Here is a 22,674-nt window from a genome sequence, read left to right as displayed (position 1 = left end):
CCATCACATTGAGCGTCGAGCAAGTTCCTGCAGTTGACAGCCTCCCTCCCGTGCAACCTAACTTGACCCTGACCGAAATCCCGCCCTTTTGTGGGCGGCGGACAGCCCCGCGGCTGGGGGCGGGACATCGGCGGTGCGGACGCTGATTGGTCGCGGCTGCCGTCAGTCAGCTCGGCCCGGGGGCGGGAACAGGAGAGACGGGCGGGGATTGGCCGCGGCAGCTGTCAGTCACGGCTGACAGTCGGGTTTGGTTGACAGACGGCGGTGGCCTTCGCGTTCCCGGTGCCCGCCCGCCCGCCCGCCATGGGGGAGGACGTCGCCTCCACCAACGCCTCACCGGCCCCTCGTCATCATCATCATCGCCGCCTCCCCGCCGCCAGCTAGAGCCCAGGGCTCGGGGAGAAGGCGGACCAGGCTCGGGCCGGCCCCGGGACAAGAGGCAGAGGACCCGGCTCCCCTCGCAGCCTCCTCCCTCCCTCTGCATCCTCCCCGCCGGACCCGGACCCACTCGCACTGAGCGCGGCGGCGACGGTCTGTGTGAGGAGTGAGTGTGACTCTGCATTGAACAGGTCAGTGCCTCCTCCCCTCTGTTTCACCCTTCCTCCCTCCTCCCTCTGTTTCACCCTTCCTCCTCCTTCCTTCCCCTCCTCCCCGTCCCCTACCCCCCTCCCCCCACCCATACTGCCCCTTCCTCCTCCCCCCCCCCACCTCCCCCCTCCCCCCCCTCCACCACCTCCTACCCCTACCTCTCACACTCTCCTCAACCCTCCACCCCATCCCCTCCTCCGCCCCCCTCCATCCTCCCTCCCCCCCCTTCCTCCCCCCCTTCCTCCCCCCCTTCCTCCCCCCTTCCCCTTCCTCATCCCCCCCCTTCCCATCCCCCCGTCCTCCTCCCCCTTCCCTCCCCCCTCCTCCTCCCCCCCCCTTCTCCCTTCTTCCTCCCTCCCTTTCTTCCTCCCCCCTTCTTCCTCCCCCCCCTTCTTCCTCCCCCCTTCTTTCCTCCCCCCCCCTCTCTCCTCCCCCCCTTCTCCTTCCTCCCCCTCTTCTTCCTCCCTCCTCCCCCCCTCCTCCTCCCTCCTACCCTCCTCCTCCCCTCCTCCCCCCCCTCCTCCCCCCCGTCCTCCTACCCCCCCTTCCCTCCTCCTCCCCCTCCTTCCCTCCCCCCTCTCCTCCCCCCTCCTCCCCCCCTCTCCTCCCCCCCTTCCTCCCCCCCTCTCTCCTCCCCCCCTACCCTCTCTCCCCCCCTACCCTACCCTCTCTCCCCCCCTACCCCTCTCCCCTACCCTCTCCCCCGTCCTCCCTCCTCCCCCCTCCTGAAATTGTTTGAGGAAAATGGACATGGGAGAGGCAGTGGATGTAGTGTACCTGGACTTTCAGAAAGCATTTGATAAACATAGGAGAATAGTGGGCAACATTAGAGTACATTGGGGGTAGGGTACTGACATGGATAGAAAATTGGTTGGCAGACAGGAAACAAAGAGTAGGGATTAACGGGCCCCTTTCAGAATGGCAGGCAGTGACTAGTGGGGTACTGCAAGGCTCAGTGCTGGGACCGCAGTTATTTACAATATACATCAATGATTTAGATGAAGTAACATTAGCAAATTTGCAGGTGACACAAAGCTGGGTGGCAGTGTGAACTGTGAGGAGGATGCTATGAGAATGCAGGGTGACTTGGACAGGTTGGGTGAGTGGGCAGATGCATGGCAGATGCAGTTTAATGTGGATAAATGTGAGGTTACCCTCTTTGGTGGCAAGAACAGGAACGCAGATTAATATCTGGATGATGTCAGGAAGCATGTTGGCCTTCATAACAAGAGGAGTTGAGTATAGGACAAATAGGTCCTTCTGCTATTGGACAGCGTCCTAGTGAGACCACACCTGGAGTTTTGTGTGTAGTTTTGGTCTCCAAATTTGAGGAAGGATATTTTTGCTATTGAGGGAGTTCAGCGTAGCTTCACAAGGTTAATTCCCGGGATGACTGGACTGTCATATGTTGAGTGAATGGAGCAGCTAGGCTTGTATACTCTGTAATTGAGAGGGAATCTTATTGAATGTTCCCGATGTTGGGGGAGTCCAGAACCAGGGCCCCAATTCTCTGCCTCAGATGGCAGTGCAGGCCAATTGATAGCAGTCAGGCGATATGGGGAGAAAGCAGGAACGGGTACTGATTGTGGATGATCCTCTCTCTCTCTCTCTCTCCCCCCCTCTCCCCTCTCTCCCCCCCCCCCCCCCCTCTCCCCTTCTCCCCCCCCCCCCTTCTCTCTCTCCCTCCCCCCCTTCCCCCCCTCCCCCCCCCCCCCCCCCCTTCCCTCCCTGCCCCCCCCCCCCCCCCCCCCCCCCCCCCCCCCCCCCCCCCTCCCCCCCCCTCCCCCCCCCCCCCCCCCCCCCCCCCCCCCCCCCCCCCCCCCCCTCTCCCCCCCCCCCCCCCCCCCCCCCCCCCCCCCCCTCCCCCCCCCCCCCCGCCCCCCCCCCCCCCCCCCCCCCCCCCCCCCCTCCCCCCCCTCCCCCCCCCCCCCCCCCCCCCCCCTCCCCCCCCCCCCCCCCCCCCCCCCTCCCCCCCCCCCCCCCCCTCCCCCCACCCCCCCCCCCCCCTCCCCCCCCCTCTCCCCCCCCCCTCCCCCCCCCCCCCCCCCCCCCCCCCCCCCCCCCCCCCCCCCCCCCCCCCCCCCCTCCCCCCCCCCCCCTCCCCCCCCCCCCTCCCCTCCCCCCCCCCTCCTCCCCCCCCCCCTCTCCTCTCCTCCCCCCCCCTCCTCCCTCCCCTCCTCCTCCTCCCCCCCCCCCTCTCCCCCCCCCCCCCTCTCCTCCCCCCCCCCTCTCCCTCGCTCCATCTCCCCTCCCCCCCCTCTCCTCCCCCCCCCTCTCCTCTCTCTCTCGCCCTCTCTCTTTAACTTGGGGCCCCAGTCCCTCTCTCTCCCTCTAGCTAAACATGTCTTTCACTTCCACTTTCCCTCCTGCCACAGAGAGAGAGAGAGAGAGAGAGGGAGGGAGGGAGAGAGAGAGAGAGAGAGAGAGAGAGAGAGAGAGAGAGAGAGTGAGAGAGAAGTAAATGGCGTCTCCGCTGAGCAGACAAGAAGAGAATGGTTTGAAAGCTTATTCCTCACGACAGACAGGGTTGGAGGGAGGGGGTGAGAAAGGAGGCAATTTATGAAAACTCAAATTATACATGGGGGGGGGAAGAAACATAGTCTGTGGTTTTTCATCTTTTAATGAAGCATCTGCATGTTTTGTTGTCGCAATAATTTCTTTGTTGGGCCTGTTCAGTTATGGTAGTCTGTGTGGTTATTCCCAAAGTGAACTGAATTTTTTTTTTGAGGTAAAGGTTTTATCTTCAACATCTCTCTTTTCAGCTTTCTTTTGTGAACAATGTCTGCATTCTCTTTTCAAAGCTTCTCTTTCATTCACCCCCTTTCTGAAATTCTTTCTCTTTTGTCCCTCTACTCTTTTCTTTCCATCTCCCTCTATTCATCCCTTTTTCCTATTTTCCTGATTATTTTAAGATGGGTGAAGAGCTGTCAAAAAACTGGGGGGAGGGGGGGGGGGGGGTACTTTCCTGCCTTCATACAAAGCAGATGGTACCAATGGAGAGATCTTGAGTAAACTATATTTGGTAGTGGACTGGTCTGTAATGTTAATGGTAGGGTACAGTACCTGTTGACATAAGGATTTGGCTCTTTCATTCCAGTCGCATCAGCTTCTCACTTTCACCCAACAAACAGCTAACAAACTTAAGTGCAGTAGGCCATTCGGCTCTTCAAGCCAGCACCGCCATTCAATATGATCGTGGCTGATCATCCAAAATCAGTACCCCGTTCTGCCTTTTCCCCCCATATACCTTGATTCCCTTGCCCCTTAGAGCTAAATCTATCTCTCTTGAAAACAAAGGCCTGTTTCCTTTATCATCATTACTTTTTTGCATATCTTTCAATCATTGTTCTTTATTTCTCTACATCATTGTCTGTATCTCTTGTTTCCCTTTTGCCTAACTAGTCTGAAGAAGGGTCTCGACCTGAAACGTCCCCCCTTCCTTTTCTCCAGAGATGCTACCTGTTCCGCTTAGTCACTCCAGCTATTTGTGTCTATCTCCTTTCCATGTTGGGGTCAGTTGTTTAAATATAGGAAGTTACTGAGAGCTGAGATTAGTTTATTAAACAAACTGAAGTGGATGAGTCGAACTCACATTAGCAAATTTGCAGATGACACAAAGCTGGGTGGCAGTATGAACCGGGAGGAGGATGCTATGAGGATGCAAGGTGAGTTGGACAGGTTGGGTGAGTGAGCAGATGCATGGCAGATGCCGTTTAGTGTGGATAAATGTGAGGTTATCTACTTTGGAGGCAAGAACAGGAAGGCAGATTATTATCTGAATGATGTCAATTTGGGAAAAGGGGAAGTACAACGAGATCTGTGTGTCCTGTACATCAGTCACTAAAAGTAAACGGGCAGTGAAAAAAGCTAAGGGCATGTAGTCCTTCATAACAAGAGGTTGAGTATAGGAGCAAAGAGGTCCTTCTGCAGTTGTACAGGGCCCTGGTGTGACCACACCTGGAGTGTTGTGTGCAGTTTTGGTTTCCAAATTTAAGGAAGAACATTCTTGCTATTGAGGAAGTGCAGCGTAGGTTCACGAGGTTAATTCCTGGGATGGCAGGACTGTCATATGTTGAAAGAATGGAGCGACTGGGCTTGTATACACTGCAATTTAGAAGGATGAGAGGGATTCTTATTGAAACTTATAACATTATTAAGGGTTAGGACACGCTAGAGGCAGGAAACATGTTCCTGATGTTGGGGGAATCCAGAACCAGGAGCCATAGTTTAAGAATAAGGGGAAGGCCATTTAGAACAGAGATGAGGAAAAACCTTTTCGCCCAGAGTTGTGGATCTGTGGAATTCTCTGCCTCAGAAGGCAGTGGAGGCAGATTCTCTGGATGCTTTCAAGAGAGAGTGTTAGATGGAGCTCTTAAAGATAGTGGAGTCAAGGGATATGGGGAGAAGGCATGAAACTGGGTACTGATTGTGATTGATCAGCCATGGTCATAGTGAATGGCGGTAGTTGAAAAATGCTGGAGAAACTCAGCGGGTGAGGCAGCATCAATGGAGATGAAGAATAGGTGACGTTTTGGGTCCAAACCCTTCTTCAGACTGATATCGGGGGAGTGGGGTCTTGAGTTATTTCTTAAAAATGTAGATTTTTCCAGCATCTGCAGTTGTTTCTTAAAAAAAGATTGATTTTGCCAGCATCTGCAGTTCTTTCTTAAACAGTGAATGGTGGTGCTGGCTCGAAGGGCTGAATGGCCTACTCCTGCATCTATTGTCTATTCAACTGAGAGTTCTGGTTAAACCTGAGAAAAAAACAGCTCATAGAAACATAGAAAATAGGCGCAAGAGTAGGGTATTTGAGCAAGCTCCGCCATTCAATATGGTCATGGCTGATCATCCAAAATCAGTAATCCGTTCCTGCTTTTTCCCCATATCCCTTGAGCTAAATCTAACTCAAGGCAGCATCTCTGGAGAAAGAGCCATCTAACTAAATGCTTCCACATCGTAGTCTAAAGAGAAACGCATAAAAGCCAAAGGACTGATTTGGAGCAAGTAGTTTGTAGTTAAATACTGCAATTTATTTCCTCTTTTATTTGTCTGCTAGTTTAAAACAAACATGGTGCCACTGTTTTTTCAATGGTTGAATGAAAAGTCCCACAAAATAATAGTTTTGTTCAATAATTTGACAACGCTGCTCAAACTTTACTGAACCTCGGGTATAAATTTGTCAAGATTTGAATAGAGTTGGAGGTGGATGATATGGAGTTAAATCGTCATTCTAATTGATTATTCATTCTTATTAATTGCCTAGAATTTTGCTAAAATTCCAGTGTTTGTTAGTTTATACCTATATTCACGTTAGACATAAAATGCTGGAGTAACTTAGTGGGACAGGCCGCATCTCTGGAGAGAAGAAATAGTTGACGTTTCAGGTTGAGCCCCATTCTTCAGACTGATTTTATTCATTAAATTCTTGAGTGTGGAATTTAAGTACTCGGGGTATAGGTAATTGGTACTAATTTGATATTACCTTTTTCAGTTATCTGTATTTCAGAATTGTTCATTGTCTTTCCTCATCCTATTTTTAATCTACCGCAGCCCCAATGTTTCACCATCTTGACACTTTACTTTCTGCTGTTTGTCCCCTGTTTATCATTGCTTTACTATTAGTGTGATGAAAGTCCTAACTAAAATACTACGGATTCTGTAAACCTGTAATTAATAAAAATGACAGAAATATGTGTTGCGGGTCAGGCAACACCTTTGGAAAAGAAAACAGCTATTGTTTTGGGTCTGTGATCTTTCATGAATAATTTCACAAATAATTTATCTGAAATGTTAACGTGGTTTTCTCTCCATAGTTGCTTTTTGACGAGTATTTCTATTATTGTTTTGCTGTTTTAATTGGGTCATGTGAGTATACAAACAGAAACTACTGGAAGTACACTGTAGTTCAAATAGTATCCATAGTGAAGGAAATGGTCATTGACATTTCCATCAGAACTATGAAAAGTTAGGAAACTCAAAGTTAGGAGAAGGGGAGGGAATGGCGAAGGTAAAGGAAATGCCTATGATAGGGTGGAGCAGAGAGACTGAATGACCCACACATTGGTGGTGATGGCTGAGTGTGCAGTTAAAGCCTTGTTAATCACAGCTGATCCATCTTCTGCTTCCTGCATGTGCATGTCTTGCTCCAGTGGCCATAGGTTATTATACAATGTTAAAGGCATCATGTAAATGGATACAGTATCTTCAGTGATAAATAAACCAAGCAGTAGTTCAAGTATGATATTAAGAAAAAATGATTTTTACTGAGAAATTGAGGTTGTGTCCGTGAATTGAAGATTGAGATTAAGTATCAATTATTTTATTGTGTTTAATACTTCCTTACAATATGTGTATTGCTTTGAACTTTTCCAGTGGTAGAAATAATTTTTTGAAAGATTTGCTTCAAAATTGGAGCGGTCTCGACTCTGATTAAATGCATTGTGTGCCATTGCCTGTCACTCAAGGATGCCGTGAAGCTTATCCGGGCATCTTCAATTGAGTGTTTCTCGCTCTCCTTTGCAATCAGAATGCAGTATTGCTCAAATGGTCAAATAAATAATGGATGATTGTCTGTAGATAGACACAAAACGCTGGAGTAACTCAGTGGGACAGGCAGCATCTCTGGAGAGGACTTGGTAGAGATGTCAGGACTGGTGTGTAAGTTGAAGGATGAGATTGCAGATCTATTTATTAATTGGCTGGCTGTTCTCAGAACATTTGAAGCATTGGGTTCTTGCTCGTATGTTAGTCTTTGCTACTACTTCAACCGCTTAAAATTTCCAGTAAAATTTGTGTTTCATCTCTCAATTAGGGCACTGATTGCTTTTTTCCCCTCTTTTCTCATTAATCTTTTTCTATTTACACAACCAGACTAGTCAGCTGATCAAAGAGCTTTCAGTTGCCACCACTACTTGTTTCATTCAGTCTGCTTAGTTTCCACCCTATCGTAGACATTGCCTTTTGTCCCCTTTCCTATCTGCAACTTAAAATTTGATTTCTACATTTCCCAGTTCTGATGAAAGATCATCATCTTGTGTTAACTGCTAACTCCACAGATGCAGTCTGACTTATTGTTAAGTAAATACTTGGCAATAATGAATTCTGCAATATAAGTACCGGTACATAAACTCTTCTATTTCACCGTGAATTGATAATGATCATCCGTCCCAAATAAACGTAGAACTTCTAATTCTTGTGGTGTCTGCAGCAGCATTCTCCTTTATTCCTTTGAAGTGGATATTTTGAAGTAAAATAAAATATGAGACTATGAATAGATGTATGTTTGGTTTGGGATAGCTTTAGCAAAGTATAAATGATAATGCTGTCAAATGGGCAATGTAAGTAATCTTGTGAGTGGGATATCTTCACCTACGTATTATAATTCCTGCTTTATCTACTAAGCAATGCTCAAGAATATACATGTGGTAATGTTTTATCATCTGCAAAACCGTAATGTATCTAGCATACTATTGAACTAAGAGATCAGTGTCACTAATAATATATGAACTGCTCGAGAGTTAAAGAAAATGGAAGTTCTGGGTTTTTTTCCTATTACTTAATATAAATGTATATTGAAATGTCGAGAGAAAAATGTCCAGTATCCAGATATTCACCTGTCAAAAAAATGATGCTTTTAGTATCAAGATTTCAGTTTACCCATAATTTGTGTGGGCTAACTCAGCTGATCTACACGAGAACACAGGGTGACTGTCTTTGTCCTTTGTCTCTGACAATCAGATAGAATTTCTAGTTCTGAGTTCCCTTCAAAGTTCCAAGCCGGAAATGTAAGGAATAGAAGGCCATTTAACCATTCAAACCTACTTCATAATTCAGCACAATTCTGGCTGAACCATGATGTACCCACAAAGCTCTATTTGTCATGCATCCCTCCCTCAATGATGTGGGTTGCAGTTGACAGTGGTGTTTCCCAATGCGTAACTGCCCACCAAGTTTCACTGTTGCAGCTAATGGGTGCAGAATCTTGACAGTATGTTGAAAGGATGGGTGAACCATCATCCCAAAACATTTGCTAGCATATAATCCAAGTTTTCGAGATGGTAGAAGCCTGCTTGGGTCAGGGGTCTGACGGTGGGGAGTAAAGGTGCTTTACATTTCCCATTTCACAACTAAAACAAAGTTGCTCATTGTTGGGGATGAGCTGAAATTGATAACATGTGTAGGAAGGAGCTGCAGATGCAGATTTAAACCAAAGATAGACACAAAAAGCTAGAGTAAAAGCTAGGGTCAGACAGCATCTCTCCAACCAAAACATCACCTATTCCTTTTCTTCAGAGATGCTATCTGACCCGCTGAGTTACTCCAGCTTTTTGTATCTCTCTTCTGACAGTGATAACATCCGTGCACAAGTAGTCAACCCTCCTAGGTTGATTTGCTTCTCCATGCAGCTCCCCATTCCTGAATTCGTATCAATTAGTTGCAAGTAAATGTAAATGTACAACTTGTCGGCTATTAAACCTCAATGAAACAGTTTTGAGATTTAGTAGTTTGTGGTTAATATGGAAATGAAATGCTGCACTGATTTATAGGTCATCAATCATTTTATAAACCACACATAACTTTGTGTAGTTCTCCAGTTTCCATTAATCTTTCTACAACAACCACCTCATTAGTGTATTTTATCAATGTTTTAATCTATTTTTTTTTAATGCATATAACCAATTAGAAGAAGCTTCATGCATCCCTCCCCCCTGAACGCACTGCCATCGAATCACTCCGCAACAACCCAGATTAGGTTATCAAACCAGCCGACAAGGGAGGTGCCGTGGTAGTCTGGCGCGTCGATCTCTACAAAGCTGAGGTCACGCGCCAACTCTCGGACACCTCCTCCTACTTACCACTGGACCATGACCCCATTGACGAGCACCAGGCCACCATCTCTAGCACCATCACCGACTTCATCAACTCCCACACCCTGCCCGACCGAGCCTCCAACCTCATCGTTCCCCAGCCCTGCACGGCCCGTTTTTACCTTCTCCCCAAAATCCACAAACCTGACTGTCCCGGTAGACCCATTGTCTCTGCCTGTTCGTGCCCCACCGAACTCATCTCCACATACCTTGACTCCATACGATCCCCCTTGGTCAAATCCCTTCCTACCTATGTTCAAGACACCTCAGACGCTCTCCGCCGCCTCCGCGCATTCCATTCTCTAGGCCCTCACCCCCTCATCTTCACCATGGACGTCCAGTCACTCTACACCTCCATCCCCCACCAGGATGGCCTCAAAGCCCTCCGGTTCTCCCTCGACCAGCGGAGCAACCTATACCCAGCCACTGACACTCTCCTCCGCCTAGCAGAGCTGGTCCTTACCCTCAATAACTTCACGTTTGACTCCTCCCATTTCCTTCAAACACAAGGCGTAGCTATGGGCACACGCATGGGCCCCAGCTACGCCTGCCTCTTTGTCGGGTACGTCGAACAATCCTTGTTCAATACGTACCAGGACCCCATCCCCGACCTCTACCTCCGTTACATCAACGACTGCTTTGGGGCCACCTCCTGCACCCACACACAACTGACTGACTTCATCCACTTTACCACCAACTTCCATCCGGCACTGAAATACACCTGGACTATTTCCGACACTTCCCTACCATTCCTTGACCTCACTATCTCCATCACAGGTGATAGACTCCTGACCGACATCCACTACAAACCCACTGACTCCCATGGCTATCTGGACTACGCTTCTTCCCACCCTGCCTCCTGTAAGGACTCCATCCCCTACTCCCAATTCCTCCGCCTATGCCGCATCTGCTCCCATGATGAGGAGTTCCACACCAGGTCATCCGAAATGTCCTCATTCTTCAGGGAACGGGGATTCTCCTCCTCCACCATAGATGAGGCTCGCACCAGGGTCTCTTCCATACCCCGCAACACTGCTCTCTCTCCCCATCCCCACACTCGCAACAAGGGCAGAGACCCCCCTAGTCCTCACCTTTCACCCCACCAGCCGTCACATACAACAAATAATCCTACGTCATTTTCGCCACCTCCAACTTGACCCCACCACTCGCCACATCTTCCCATCTCCCCCAATGTCTGCATTCCGCAAAGACTACTCCCTCTGCAACTCCCTTGTCAATTCTTCCCTTCCCTCCCATACCACCCCCTCCACGGGCACTTTTTTTAATTTTTTTTTTTTTTAACTTTAATTGTCATTCAGGTATACACATAGACACAGTGCACATTGAACGAAATTTTGTTGCATTGACTCTTCAAAGTAGCAGCAGAATATAACATTTATATCAGACGATCAGTAAAAGTGCTTAGTGTGCCCATAAAAAGTGCTTCATGTGCATAGTTCTGTAAAATAGATATATAGGAAAGTTTTTAAAAGTGGCAATGTATAAGAAAGTTCCGTTGCAATCGCAAGAAATGCAACACCTGTCTCTTTACCTCCCCCCTCGACTCCATTCAAGGACCCAAGCAGCCGTTCCAGGTGCGACAGAGCTTCACCTGTATCTCCTCCAACCTCATCTACTGCATCCACTGCTCTAGATGTCAGCTGATCTACATCGGTGAGACTAAGCGGAGGTTGGGCGATCGTTTCGCCGAACACCTCCGCTCAGTCCGCAAAACCTACCTGACCTCCCGGTGGCTCAGCACTTCAACTCCCCCTCCCATTCCCAATCCGACCTCTCTGTCCTGGGTCTCCTCCATTGCCAGAATGAGCAACATCGGAAATTGGAGGAAAAGCACCTCATATTCCGCTTGGGGAGCCTGCATCCGGAGGGCATGAACATTGAATTCTCACAATTTTGTTAGCCCTTGCTGTCTCCTCCCCTTCCTTAGCCCTTGAACTGTCTCCTCCCATCCCCCAGCCCGCGGGCTCCTCCTCCTACCTTTTTCCTTCCTTCTCCCCGCCACCCCCTATCAGTCTGAAGAAGGGTTTCGGCCCGAAACTTTACCTATCTCCTTCGCTCCATAGATGCTGCTGCACCCGTTGAGTTTCTCCAGCATTTTTGTGTACCTTAGAAGAAGCTTCAGATGTTTTTCATCAGTATGCATCTAGTTTCCTGCAGTGCTAACAATTGCTGTTGATAGTACTTCACCTTCATATCGAAGATAGACACAAAAAGCTGGAGTAATTCAGCGGGACAGGTAGCATCTCTGGAGAGAAGGAATGGGTGACGTTTCGGGCCGAGACCTTTCTTCAGACTCTTTACCTTCATATTGTTTGGTTCAATTGTTAATCTGCCAGTAGTGGTAGCTTTACTTGTATGACAACATGATTCTGTCATACTTCCTCTTTTGTTTTTATACTTGAATATATCTTGATCTGTTTCCTGAATTTTGCTCTTGCACATTGCTCTGCAAATAAGAATCTTGCATGTGAACCTTTGATGCATCTAAATCTAAATTAATCTAAATGTTCCCTTTGCACATATTAAAATTAGATGCCATATACTACAATGAAGAGAAATAAAACCTTTGCACGGTCTTATTTTATTAAAATTGAGTGCATGAAGTAGAAATGAGTAAACTAATTGCAACCCGTTTTTGCAAATTTAAGTTAATTTCACTCTCTAACGCTCTCCACCCTCATCTCCTTTCTCCAGTGCAATTCAAGTACGTCTCACTACTTTCTTCAACCTATCTATCTGACTTGCGAAAAGGATTAAGAGATTGAAGGGAAGCAGAAAGGAATCTGTGCCATTGATCCAGAAGGAGCAAAATGTGATACGTTAAAATTAATATTTTAGTCTTGAGTTTGCAAATCATATAGCATACCTTTTTATTAAAATATTGTGTGGTCACTTTTCTCCCATGAGATTTGTACTTTTGTGTATATAATTGGGAGGTACAGATTTAGAATGTGTTCTCTTATTTTTGTGGTTAAAACAAGTTGACCTGTAAATTGTTTTATTGCACATAGTTTTGAATGCTTTAAGGAAATATCTTGATTTATTTTTCTTTCAGATATCTCTTGGAGAGTAGTCGGTAATGCATTGACAGTCATGGATCACCTTGTAAATACTGGAACCCAAACAGACCCTGTTGTGATACTAACTTTTGCGCAAGCAGTTACTTTGGGCCTTGTTGGTCAGAATGGCCCAATGAATTTTCCATTCAGAGAGAATGGAATGTATTATTTGCCAGATGGATCGGTTAACAAGAGCACTGTATATGAACACTTCACAGAGGAGCAGAACCCAGGACTGGATGTAATTAATACATCAGATTGTTTTGAACTGCATGTGGAAGATGGTTTAGAGGTGGAGAATGACTTTATTCCTTTTGAAAGGCAAGCTAGAAGGAGGAAAAGGCAGCCTGTGAAGCTAGTACATGCTGAAAAAAATGATGAAAATTGTAAGGAAGAAATTATAGAGGAGGATTACATCGCAGAAAATCAATCCAATACTGTTTTATACAGGAATGGAATTAAAATGATTGACATTAGTAACTTCAAAAGGAAACATCTGCATCGTCCCTTTCGTGAAAGAACTCTGGAGGTTCAATCTGTTGCCTTTCCTCCAGCTTTTAAGGAAAACCTCCACTGCAATTCCTCTGACCATCAGGAAAACATTGGCACTGAAGAAGAAAAAATAATGAGCAGCTATTTTGAGGCAAATAAATCAGCAAGTTTAAGCCAAATGGCAGATCAATTTTCAGATGAGTCGGACACTCAGGGGAATCGTAACTTTGTATGGCAGGGACAAGTGCCGTACGAGGTTGAGGTGTCTGCTTCACAGCAGGACGATCGGAACAGAAGAGCTCAGATAGACCGATTGGATATAAATGTACAGATTGACGATTCCTATTGTATTGATGCTGGGGAAGGACAAAAGCGGTGGCAGTGTCGGCTCTGCGAGAAATCGTACACTTCCAAATATAACTTGGTCACTCACATATTGGGCCACAGTGGTATTAAGCCTCACGAATGCCAACATTGTCATAAGCTTTTTAAGCAGCCAAGTCATTTACAGATGCACCTTCTCACCCACGATGGCATAAGGCCGCACAAGTGTGAGGTGTGTGACAAAGCCTTCACACAAACCAGCCATCTTAAACGGCACATGCTACTACACTCTGACATCAAGCCTTACAGCTGCAGAGTTTGCGGGCGAGGGTTTGCCTATCCAAGTGAGTTGAAAACCCATGAAGCAAAGCATGAAAACGGTAGGTGTCATGTCTGCATAGAATGTGGCTTTGATTTTGCGACACTCATTCAGCTGAAAAGGCACCTCGTTGCACATCAAGGCCCCACTCCGTATGAATGCACAGAGTGCGACAAAACTTTCAGTTATCGAAGCCAACTCCAGAATCACATGATGAAACATCAGAATATCCGGCCCTATGTCTGTACTGAATGTGGTATGGAATTTGCCCAGCCCCATCACCTGAAGCAGCACTCACTCACACACAAGGTAAAGCTCTTCACTTTCCAAATAGCGTCTGTGCGTGTAGGCTTTCATGTGAAGATTTGTGGAATGAAAATGTATGTGGTTTTCAATTCTCTCCTATATGTTCCTTGATATATAGCATTAGTCTTTTGCAATTAAAAAATTATACAAAAACACTCCTTGATTCAATTTTGAATTGTTTCCTCAGAAATGTAATTGAAGTACCACATTGTATTAGGGTTAAAGCAAATATTAAATTTAATAATATGTAATAACAAGGAACTGCAGTTGCTGGTTTATACCAAAGGTAGACACAAAGTACTGGAGTAACTCAGCAAGCCAGGCAGTATATCTGGAGGAAACGGATAGGCAATGTTTCTGGGGGCACAGTGGTGCAGCGGTAGAGTTGCTGCCCTACAGTGCTAGAGATCCGGGTTCGAGCCTGACCACGGGTGATGTCTGTATGGGGTTTGTGTGTTCTCCCTGTGATAGCGTGGTTTTTCTCTGGGTGCTAAGGTTTCCTTCCACATGCCAAAAACGTGCAGGATTGTAGGTAATTGGGTTCAGTAAGTTGTAAAATTGTCGCTAATGTGTAGGATAGTGTTAGTGTATGGGTGATCGCTGGTCGGCACAGACTCGGTGGGTTGAAGGGCCTATTTCCGCACTGTATCACTAAAGTCTAGAGGTCTAAAGCCTGAAGAAGGGTCTCAACATGAAACATCGCCTGTCTATTTTCCCAGGGACGCTGACTGACCAACTGAGTTGCTCCAGCACTTTGTGTCTATCTTTTCAGTTTAATAATAATATTTCATCCGAACAATCAAATTGGTCCAAATGCAACGACATAACAACTAGATGCTGCAAATGGAACTGCTTGGATTTTGCTTCTGTCAGTTACTGTAATTAGACATTTAGTAATTTAGTAGACATTCAGTAATCGCGTGTTGTAACAAGCATTCTAAATTATGTTCATTTATTATAAATTTTATTTTTCGTTAGATTAATGAGCAAAGCTAAGTCTAGTATTTGTGTATCAATTACTGTTTTACTGCAATGATTGTGACCCGAGGCTTGGAGGAAGATACCGTACAAGGATATTATTTTTTTTAACTTTTTAAAATGTGAACAGTAACCTTAAGTCTTCAGTGTGTTTGTGGATGTTTTTTTATTATTTTTTCTGCTGTCCTTGGGTCAAAAATGTTGTTTTGTTTCCTTGGCTGATGCACTATTTTCCAGCATAATTTGGCCATATTGAGGGTTCAGAGCCAATAAGAGTGTTTTCTCTTGGATTACCTCCGATCAGACTTTACTGGTTTTACCTTGCACTAAATGTTATTCTCCTATCATGTGTCTATACACTGCAAATGGCTCGATTGTAATCATGTATTGTCTTTCTGCTGACTGGTTAGTACGCAACAAAAGCTGTCACTGTACCTTGGTACATGTAACAATAAACTAAAAGAAATGTGATAGAAAAATATGTTAGTTAGTCTGTGCACTGAACATAGAACAATACAGCACAGAAACAGGGCCTTTGGCCCACAATGTCTGTGCCTGCCATGATACCAATCCCATTTGCTTACCATGTGGTCTATGTCCCTCCCCCATGGTCGATATCTGTCCATTCCCTATCTGTTCATATGCCTGTCTGAATCTTCTCAAATGTTGCTAATGTATCTGCTTCCACCACTTTCCCTGGCAGCCGGTTTTAGGCACCTACCACTCTGTGTATATCGGAGAAAAAATCAACTTGCCTTGTAAGTATCATTTAAACTCCCCCTGTCCTCCCCTCATCTTAAACCTATGCCCTTTAGTATTTGACATTTCATTCTTAGGGCAAAAAGCTTGATTGACAACCCTATCTACGCCTCTCTCAGTTTTACATACTTTTTATCAGGTCATCCTCAGGCTCTGGCATGCCATGCAAAACATCAAAGTTTGTCCAACCTCCTCATAGCTAATACTCTTTAATCTGGCCAGAACCTTTGTGAACAACTTCTGAATCCTCTCCCAAGTCTCCACATCCTTTTAAGTGTCAAAGAGAACTGCATACAATACAATGTGTCCTGACCAAGATTTTTATACAGCAGTAGCATAACTTACTCAGTTTTATACTCAAATCCCCAACTAATGAAGGCAACTATGCCATATTTTACTACCCCGTCTACATGCGCTGTCACTTTCAACGAGCTGTGGATTTGTACCCTAAGATCCCTCTGATTTGATCGACTTGGGTTCTTGAAACTTAATTGCAACAGAAGCTAATGTTTGTCAAACTCAGCATTTAAACGGTCTAATTGTAGTGATAGATCTATAGGCAATAGAATGGGTGGGAGATTTCAACCCTCACGTGGTCCGCCCTGTTTCGACGAATGCAATCAACCTGGCGTGCCCAATCAAATAATATCAATTAGTACAAGTTGTCCTACAACTTAGGCTGTGCACGCCATACGCAAGAAGCAGGCAATAGAAGTGATGTCTCATTTGGAGGAGCTAAATATGAATTGCAAGAGAATTTGGATGTCTTGCAAAGGAAAATGGTCATCTCTTTAAAGAATGAATAGAATCAGGAGCGGGGGTAGAAACAAGGAACTACAGATGCCGGTTTACAAAGAGCCAGTGTTGGAATAACTCAGTAGGTCAAGCAGCATTCGTGGAGAACATGGATAGGTGACATTTTGGGTCTTAATCCTTCAGACTTGGGTGACGTTTTGGGTCAGGACCCTTCTTTGGACAGATTGTTGGGGGTGGGGGGGAAACAAGCTGCAAGACAGGAGGGGCAGGATAAAAATAAGAAAGGTGCAAGTCGTCTGATGGGATTGTACTGTAGGCCCTCCAGTAGCAAGCAGAAGAAAGAGGAACAGATATGTAGACTGATTTCTGAAAGACATCAAGGCAACAGGGCTGTCTTAGTGAGTGACTAACTTCCCGAATATTGACTGGGACTTGTTCAGTGCCAAAGGGTTAGATAGGGCAGAATTAGTGAGGTGTATCCAAGAGGATTTCTTCAAACAGTATGTAGATAGTCCAACCCGAGAAGGTACCATACTGCCACCTGAGTGTTGTCATAACAGTCTCTCTGATTAGTCGTGCAACTCCTCCGTCTCTGTTGCCTCCCTCTTGATCACGTCTGAAACATCAAAACCCGGGAACATTGAACTGCCGTTGTTTCCCCCTAGCAACCTAGAAGCCTGCTCTAGATGCCAGAACTCAAAACTAATGGACAAAATTAGGCAACTTGGTCTATCAGCCTGTTTCAGACAAACCATTATGAAAGGTCGTGCTAATTCCTGAAAATAATTTATATTATTTCCTGAGTAATGAATGAATGTTTATTGGCCAAGTATTCAAATACAAGGAATTTGCCTTGGTGTTCTGCCCGTGAGTGATAACATGACATACAGTGACACATAAAACATTAAACATTAATAATAAAACATTATTTTTCAAAACATGTGAATTAAATAAAATACCAGAGCAAAAGGAGGCTACAGACTTTTGGTTATTGAGTAGAGCTACTACTCGTGGAAAAAAAATGTTTTTATATCTGGCTGTGGCAGTTTTGACAGTCCGGAGTCGCCTTCTAGAGGGAAGTGATTCAAAGAGTTTGTGGCCAGGGCGAGAGGGGTCAGAGATGATCTTATCCACTCACTTCCTGGCCCTTGCAGTGTACAGTTCAAGGGAAGGTTGCAGCCAATAACCTTCTCACCTGATCGGATGATTCGCTACAGCCTCCGGATGTCAACCATGATGGAGAAGGTGAGGACAGACTCTATGATGGCCGTATAGAATTGGACCATCATTGCCTGTGTCAGATTGTGCTTCCTCAGCTGCCGCAGGAAGTATATCCTCTGTTGTGCCTTTTTGACTGAAGTTGATGGTAGCCTCATTTACGGTCCTTGGAGATGATGGTTCCCAGGAACTTAAAATACTCCACAGATGTGACTGTGGTGTTGTTGATGGTGAGTAAGGGGAGGAGGAGCTCTCCTAAAGTCTACAATCAATTCCACTGTCTTAAAAGCATTGAGCTCCAGGTTGTTGCGATGGCACCAGGACGCCAGCTGTGTCACTTCATGTCTCTAGGCAGATTCCTCCACATTCTGGATCAGTCCAATCAGGGTTGTGTCATCTGCAAACTTGAGAAGCTTGACAGAGGTGTCTGTGGAGGTGCAGTCATTGGTGTAGAGGAGAGAGGGGAGAGTACGCAGCCTTGCGGTGCACCTAAGCTGAGGGTTTGCGGGTCCGAGATGTGCTTTCCCAGTCTCACATGCTGCTCCTGTCTGTCAGGAAGCTTGTGATTCACCGACAGAGGGGTTCAGGCCCAGTCAACTCGGAAAGTTTGGAGTGTAGTACCTCTGGCACAATGGCATTGAATGCAGAGCTAAAATCAACAAACAAAATCCTCGCATAGGTCCCCTGGCGGTCTAGGTGCTGGAGGATGAAGTGCAGGCCCAGGTTAACTGCGTCATCCTCAGATCTATTGACTCGAAATGCAAACTGCAGAGGGTCCAGCAGGGTCAGTGCGACAGAGGTCAGTGCGACAGGCCTGTAGTCATTAAGACCAGTAATCCTTGCGTTTTTGGGTAAAGGGACAACAGTAGAGACTTTGAAGCAGGCAGGGCCAGTACAGGTTGTGCCAGTTGTTCGGCACAGAGCTTGAGAGTAGAGGCGGAAACATTGTCCGATCCTGGAGATTTCCGGCTCTATGTAGTTCTAAAAAGTTATTTTAAACCTATGTATCTGGATCAAATTCATCAAGGGAGTCTTTGGTGTCACACAACATCCTAGCTGTAATTTTATTCAGTCTTGGTTGGTCAGGAGCTCCTCTTGCCCTCCTTACAAAGGGTCTAATGAATTTTCGCTTGCTGCATAAAGCCAACCATTTGTTCCAGAAGTTAATTACCCTCTTTGAAAAGAAGCACCTCAAAGGGAATGCTGCAGATGCTTGGTGAGTCTGGCAGCATCCATGGAAATGATCTACAGATGCTGCCTAACTTGCTCAGAATCATAAGAATTTGCATTTCAGAATTTTGGCATCTGCGTTTTTCTTCCCTTTCCCCCTCGAACTCCAACCTAGTTTTGAGTTTCTCTAATGTGCAAGCACAATCCCTTGTTCTCTTGGAAATGTATCTATGCATTCCATTGTTGTATTTAATAACTTGAATAAAACAGTCTCGTTTCTGGCAAAAAGAACACTCATTGCCCAAAGCGTTGACAATAACTCAAAGTTTAATCAATTAGTTAGCAATCTAATGGCCCTCGTCCAAATTTCTTCAAACATCTATTTAACTCGTGACCAGATCAAAATGTGATGGATTTTTAAATGAGGCCTGACTAAATACTTGGGGAGGAACATTATGGTGCTCTTTTTTTAAATTGGATTGTCCTTGCAATATTACTCATTACTATAAACTCACAGCATTGTTCATAACCCTTCCAAGTCTCTAACTCTCAAATGTAAATGCCATCCCAGCGGACTCTGTAACTAATTGGTGTTAGCTGTAATGATATTTTCATCAACGGGTTGGGTTCACTTTCCCCCATGCATCTAGAACCCCTTTCTATATAGGGTTCTGAAAGCACAATGCAATCATTAATGTTTAAACTACTATAAATAATTCATAAGGATTTTATGTATGTTTTTCCTTTTAAGCCACTGAATTTTAAAGCTGGCTGGCTACTGTTCAATTCACACACTCCATTTCACAAAGCATTATTTTTCTAATCTTCATCTACATTACCAAATTTAATTTGATGTGCTGTCATTTTTTGCTCTTGTAATCTTCTGCAGCAAAATGGGTGCATTTTTTCCCTCAATTCCAATACTCAGTGGTTATTTTCCTTCTAGTCCAATATTATTTTGCAAAGATGAATGTCTTATGTACAGTTGCATAGTCAGCGGATGAGATGGGCTTGCTATGTTTTGATGCTACTTTGAAGAACTTGTTGGCCATTTAAAATTATGGCCAAAGTATAGGGAGTGTTTTCATCTCCCTGTCGGGCAAAGGGGACAGAGAGGACTTACTGCAGTGTACATCCACTGAGATGATATGGGTGGAGCATAGAAATAAGAAAGGTGCTAGTACTCTGATGGGATTGTACAGTAGCAAGCAGAAGATAGAGGAACAGATATGTAGGCTGATATCTGAAAGATGCCAAAGCAACAGGGCTGCCTTAGTTCCCAAATATTGACTGGGACTTGCTCAGTGCCAAAGGGTTATACAGGGTAGAATTAGTGAGGTGTATATAAGAGGATTTATTCAAATAGTATGTGGATAGTCCAACCCGAGAAGGTACCATACTGCCACCTGAGTGCTGTCGTAACAGTCTCTCTGATTAGTAGTGCAACCCCTCCGTCTCTGTTGCCTCCCTCATGATCACGTCTGAAACGACAATACCCGGGAACATTGAACTGCCACTCGTGTGTCCCCCTAGCAACCACGTTTCTGCAATGACCACAGCATCATGGTCCCAAGCACTGATTCAGGCTCTTAAGTTTATTTACTCTCTCCACAATACTTCTTGCAGTGAAATAAACGGATTTCAACCTATCAGCCTTCCCATATTTCTTCACCTCTACCTGCCTGTCCTTTCCTTTTTGTCTTGCTGCTCCCAGTCTCCACCTTCCCACCACTCTTTCCAATTTCTGATCACCTTTTCTGGTTCTCACTTATTTATCTGATTACTGAATCTGCAGCCTGTTTTTCTTTTTGTCTCCACTAATAATGCAGCATCCGACTCTACCTCCACCCCCCTCCCCCCACCTGCCCCCTTCTCTCCTAATCTATGTCTATCTTTCACCTACTATCCGCAGTCTCCCAAATAATACATAGGAGCAGAATTAGACCATTTGGTCCATCAAGTTAATTCCGCCATTCGATCATGGCTGATCTATCTTTCCCTCTCAACCCCAATCTCCACTTTAAAAAAAGATGTTAGCTCTTTCTGATCAGTCTATTTTTCTTTCCTTGTTCTGTTTCCATTTTGTACCTTTCATTTTAATTATTTTTGTTTTCAATTCCAGTATTACCCATGTTCATTTTTAAAGAGATCTAATTTTTTAACTGATCATTTTATTCAGTTTAGTTTAGAGATATAGCTTCCGCACCGACCAGTGATTGCCCGTACACTAGTTCCATGCTACACACTAAGAACAATTTACAGAAAGCAATTAAACTACAATCCTGCACGTCTTTGGAGTATGGGACGAATTCGGAGCACCTGGACCAAACCAGGGAGAACATACAAACTCTGTACCGACAGCACCCATAGTCGGGATCGAACCCGGGTCTCTGGCGCTGTAAGGCAGCAACTCTACCGCTGCGCCACTGTGCTGCCGGTAACAAATTTGGATAACAACTTTATTTCAAGTCTTACCTGCTACCTCTTGTCCCTGCAGGGAGTTAAAGAGTTTAAGTGTGAGGTGTGTGGACGTGAATTCACCCTCCAAGCAAATTTGAAGAGGCACATGTTGATCCATACGAGTGTACGAGCTTATCAGTGCCACATCTGCTTTAAAACATTTGTTCAGAAACAGACTTTGAAGACCCACATGATTGTTCATTCACCTATCAAACCATTTAAATGTAAGGTAAGAGTAAAGGCTACCATTCTGATCCTCTACTCATAGTGACATAGAGCCAGCAACAGGCATTATGTAGGGACAGCTTTAGAAAAGGAATATGGAGCAGCTAAATAGTCATAGAGTGATACAGTGTGGAAACAGGCCCTTTGGCCCAACATGCCCACACCGGCCAACTTGTCCCAGCTACACTAGTCCCACCTGCCTGCGTTTGGTCCATATCCCTCCAAACTTGTCCTATCCCTGTACCTGTCTAACTGTTTCTTAAACATTGATAGTCCTAGCCTGAACTGCATCCTCTGGCAGCTTGTTCCATATACCCACCACTCTTTGTGTGAAAAAGTTACCCCTCGGTTTCCTATTAAATCTTTTCCTCTTCATCTTGAATAGTGTACTGATGAGAAAAGAATTGGTTATCTTGAGGATAGCTAGAGAAATAGCTAGATAGATTATGCCAGCTTCAAAGATCTTCACGTGACTGAAAAAAGAAAGCAAACACATCCGGCCCTTTTTCCCCAATTGACATTTTTTCCCCTCTGGCTGAAGCTGTGATACTGTTCTTAGTTCATTGATACAAGAAATCTGGGAGGAACTGAGCAGTGAAAAGGATGTAGGTGGAGTTTTAGGAGGAAGTATTCAATGAAGTATTCATTCAGATTAAATGAAGGGGCAGGGACTTGGCAGATGGAATGTGATGTGGGAAATTGTGCAATCTTTAGTAGAAAAATAATTGCATGTTGAGAGATTAAAAGGTGTGCTATTCAAAGAGAACTGGAAGTCCTTGTGCATCAATTACTAAAAGGTTAAAGTTTAGTACAGTGAGAAATCAGGCAAACAAATGGGATTTTGCCCTTTATTGCACAAAATAATGAGTACACGAGTGAATGTCTTAAAACAGTTATGGGACCTGCACATGGAATGTTGTGTACAGGTCTGGTGTCCCTGCCCAAGGAAAGATACACCTGTATTAAAGTTTTCACCATATTGATTCCCTGGGTGGTAAATGTGTTTTATGAAGATAGATTAAACAGACTAAGATTAAGTTGGCAAATTTCGAAGAACATGGGGTAATTCCATTGAAATGTACCAATTTCTTTGCTGGCTGGATGTTAGCAAGATTTAATCCTCTCCCTTTTT

The 22,674-nt window shown here is 45.3% G+C and overlaps 1 protein-coding gene across 5 annotated transcripts in view; it reads left to right on the top strand.

The window, feature by feature from the left end:
- Positions 1 to 22,674, top strand: part of znf710a (zinc finger protein 710a) — a 31,845-nt gene that overhangs the window by 3,700 nt on the left and 5,471 nt on the right. Inside the window, exons 1-3 of one of the 5 annotated variants that reach the window (XM_055661021.1) lie at positions 287 to 569; positions 12,532 to 13,979; positions 21,355 to 21,546. In XM_055661021.1, the coding sequence (XP_055516996.1) occupies positions 12,570 to 13,979; positions 21,355 to 21,546 (1,602 nt within the window). In that variant the 5' untranslated portion in view covers positions 287 to 569; positions 12,532 to 12,569. Of the gene's footprint in view, positions 1 to 286; positions 570 to 2,980; positions 3,084 to 12,531; positions 13,980 to 21,354; positions 21,547 to 22,674 lie in introns of those variants that run through there. The other 4 variants (XM_055661025.1, XM_055661020.1, XM_055661022.1 and 1 more) reach the window with 4 other exon arrangements.

This window comes from Leucoraja erinacea, chromosome 33, assembly GCF_028641065.1.
Source record: "Leucoraja erinacea ecotype New England chromosome 33, Leri_hhj_1, whole genome shotgun sequence".
NCBI lineage: Eukaryota > Metazoa > Chordata > Chondrichthyes > Rajiformes > Rajidae > Leucoraja > Leucoraja erinaceus.
The sequence above is the reverse complement of the archived record's forward strand: the minus strand, read 5'-3'. Positions and strand labels throughout refer to the sequence as shown.